This window comes from Larimichthys crocea, unplaced genomic scaffold (genome assembly GCF_000972845.2).
Source record: "Larimichthys crocea isolate SSNF unplaced genomic scaffold, L_crocea_2.0 scaffold56903, whole genome shotgun sequence".
Taxonomy (NCBI): Eukaryota; Metazoa; Chordata; class Actinopteri; family Sciaenidae; genus Larimichthys; species Larimichthys crocea.
Window position 1 is genome coordinate 1 of NW_020857437.1, and position 3561 is coordinate 3561.

Here is a 3561-nt window from a genome sequence, read left to right on the forward strand (position 1 = left end):
TCACACTGGATCCAAACACAGCAAGCGAATATCTGTTACTATCTGAGGGGAACAGAAAAGTAACAATGATAAAAGATCCACAGCCTTTTTCTGATCATCCAGACAGATTCACTTCCCTTATTCAGGTCCTTAGTAGAGAGGGTCTGACTGGACGTTGTTACCTGGAGGTGGAGAAAAGCAAAACAGGACTTTGTGTTGCAGTCGCATACAAGAGTATCAGCAGAACATCAGCACAATACCTTGAAAATAGATTTGGAGGAAACGTCAAATCTTGGTCGTTAAGATGTGCAGGCCACCAGTACGCATTTGTCTACAACGCAGTCTACACTGAACTCTCAGTTCCTCAGTCCTGCAGAGTTGGAGTGTACCTGGATCACAGTGCAGGTATTCTGTCCTTCTACAGCGTCTCTGAAACCATGACTCTCCTCCACAGAGTCCAGACCAAGTTCACTCAGCCTCTCCATGTTGGATTTGAGTTTCGCCTTGCATATGGAGCCAATGCAGAGTTGTGTAAACTGAAATAGACAGAAGTCATTTAAGGGTTAAATTCGGCATTTGATTGTGTGCATTCTACTTCACCTGTCAATCAAACATTGTTGGCGGTACTTTTTGCCCTGTCGTCTTCATTGGTCGTTGTGTAACATGTTTGAGTTCTTTTAGGGCGCTCCTCCGGTGTCTGTTAGCCATGGAGGCTCTCATGCTCATGATGACTTTAGGTATAACCTGAAACTGACTATTCCGCATGAACAATCTTCACTTCTCTGTCATTTCAATGATTGTTCAATAGATTGTACTGATATATGTTGTTGTTGCTTTTACATTATTAGATATTCTGGGTCTATGTTGGGTTTTGGTGTCAAATGAGGTGTTATAAAACTGTAATTATCATGTTCCAGAATCAAATAAGGGATGATTTGATTGACTTTTCTTGTACCATAGCTGAGATTCTTGGTAACAAACTGATTGTGGGATGAGGTGAATCGGTACATGAAAAATTGAACAAGATTCTTGACAGGCCTTTTACTGATGGGCTGTGTGAACAAAGTGAAGCTTGAAAAATGAAAGACAAAACAACTGAAAAAAAGTTATTTTATTATGGTCTGTAATCCAGGGTTCTAACAGCTGGACGTGATCAAAATGTCACACTAACATGGATGATTGAATATTTGTCAAGTGGAAACTATTCTCCCCATCTTTCCCTGTGAACTGAATGCAGCATTGTGTTAAAGGCGGACTCCTGTTGACAGACTGAGTGGGAATTACATAGATAATAATAATACGTAGTGGCCGAGCACATAATTGAGCCATATGATATGGGTATGTTTATATTTTTTCGTCTTGATATTCTTTTTTCCCTTCAGTTTCCATACTGAAATCGCATTTTTCGAAGGCCCATATCCACCCCGAAAAACTCGTGAAATTAAAAACTTTGCCACCCCCCATCCGGTGTAAAAATTTTGTGTTTTGGAGGACTCGCCACATGGACGTTGTGCCTTGATCAGTCGACGCCTAAGTGTGAATTTTTGGAGGTGCCCTCACCACGTTCTCGCCCCGTGTACGAAAATCGGGTGGGAGTCATGAACATGCGCAGAGCGCCACACAAATAGTCTCTGATGCCCGGGGCTTCCAGTGAACCGTACGCGTCCAATTTTTTGCCAATTTTGACTTTTTGGGTTTTTGGGTATTCATTTTTCAGGGGTCGGATTTGATACCTAACTCCTCTATGTATTTTATTCCGATGTGCTTTGAAAACTTGGGGTGTGTTCTCAAGGCCTTCGACAAGGAAATATTATCAAAAATCCACAACTTCGTCATTCAGAGGGCGTGCCGCAACTTTTTCTGTTTCCAGCTGATTTTTTCGGGGAAAAAATGAGGACTCCATTTACCTTTGGGATGATTTTCGGGCAAAATCAAGTGTGCGCTATCATTTTTTGTCAGAGTTGTCTGAAAAACTTGGTTTACAAGTTTTGGACAACTTGTGTCTACATAACACGTCTCGGAGAGCACTAAGGCTACCTTAACCGAAGCCGAGATTTTAAGATGATATATCACAATTTTTCGGTGATTCGGCTAGTTGAGAGAGGTCCTTTGACGACCTCCTCCTCAGGTTTTATTCAATTCACTTCAAACTTGGTAGGTTGTTCACATAGACTTCCTGCGTAAAAGCTATCAAATGCTGAATTTTTGGGGAAAAACTTGTGGACATTCCACGTGCGCACATTTCCACGGCGCAATTGCGCGGGCCCCCCAGACATCGTGTTGCAGCTTTTTTTATTTATTATTTTTTTATTAATTATATTTGGCTTTGTTATTTTTCTGCTACCTTCGATCTGTTTGTGCTATATGTAAAACATATAAAGAAAAAATGTTAATGACGTTTGGTTTTTGCAATCCTCTAACTTAAAAAACATGAATGGGAGAAGTTCGCTAAACAAACACTAACATTGATTGGCAGGTGGCCTGCGGGTACTTTGTTTATACATTTTTTACTCCCCTTTACAAAAAGAAGCCAGATTCTGATCCCTTCTCAGCCTTTGAAAATCAGTTGTAGCGCACGGGGAAGCCTTGGAATTCATGTGCTTTTTTGATGGACGCTCACCTTACGTTCTCTGCAGCCCACACCGACAACGCAGCAGCATCGTTGATTTTAATGCGTCGCTGTCACGGCGGTTCTGCTGTATTCTCGGAAAAAACACAGCCCACCGTGCTTGATCCCAGATGTTATGGAGCGGAAAAGGAGCGGTAACACCGTTAGAGCCAAGGCCAAGACCCGCTCCTTTCCCTGGCCGGGACTTCAGCTTCCCCGTCGCCGAGTCCACCAGACATCTGAGAAGGGCAACTACGGTGAGCGTGTCGCGCCGGAGCTCGGTGTACTGGCGGCGGTGCTGGAGGTATCTGACCGCCGAATCCTGGAGCTGACGGTAACGCTGCCCGCGACAACAAGCCCTCCCCCCCCAGACCCGCCCCCACTCATCCCCGCCACTGCAGGGGGGGGGGGGCTCGCCGTCCGCAACGACGATGAGTTCACCAAATGCTGGGTGGAGGGACCATGCTCGGGCGGCGTGATGCCCAACATCCAGGCGGTGCTGTGCCAAGGAAGACCGAGAAGGTGGCCAAGAAGTGAAGTACCGGCTAGAAATACAAAGGCTCTTTTTCAGAGCCACCACACCCCGCGTTAGAGAGCCAGATCTGGTCTGAATGAGTCAGTACAAATTCAATACAGTGGCAAACTGCTATCTTTAAATAAAAGTGTTAAGCAATACGGACTCAACAAACATATTGTTGTTAGAAAAATACCTCCACCTCCCAATCATCTTGCCTACATTTCTATGAAAAGTCACTTAACGTTCATCCAGCCTGACATCACACCACTCTGACTTCAGAGCCAGGAATTTTGGGCCTATGGACATAAAAAATCAAATTTGGGCCCCCTTGTGCAGCTGTCTGGGAACCTAAACAGAACAACAGGTCTGCATGAAGAGCTGCCCTTGAAGTAAACGACTGGCAGCTGCTTCCTGGTTGGACCCGATTTAAGAGAGCCGTTCGTTCCACTCACTTCGG

General features: G+C 44.7%; 1 protein-coding gene across 1 annotated transcript; it reads left to right on the top strand.

The window, feature by feature from the left end:
• Positions 1 to 2723: 2723 nt before the first annotated feature.
• LOC113745262 (histone H2A-like) lies at positions 2724 to 3109 on the top strand (the record flags this gene model as incomplete). The annotated part of the gene is made up of 1 exon (XM_027276784.1): positions 2724 to 3109. A coding segment is annotated over exon 1 (386 nt), but the record flags the coding sequence as incomplete, so codon positions are not given.
• Between the last annotated feature and the right edge of the window lie 452 nt (positions 3110 to 3561).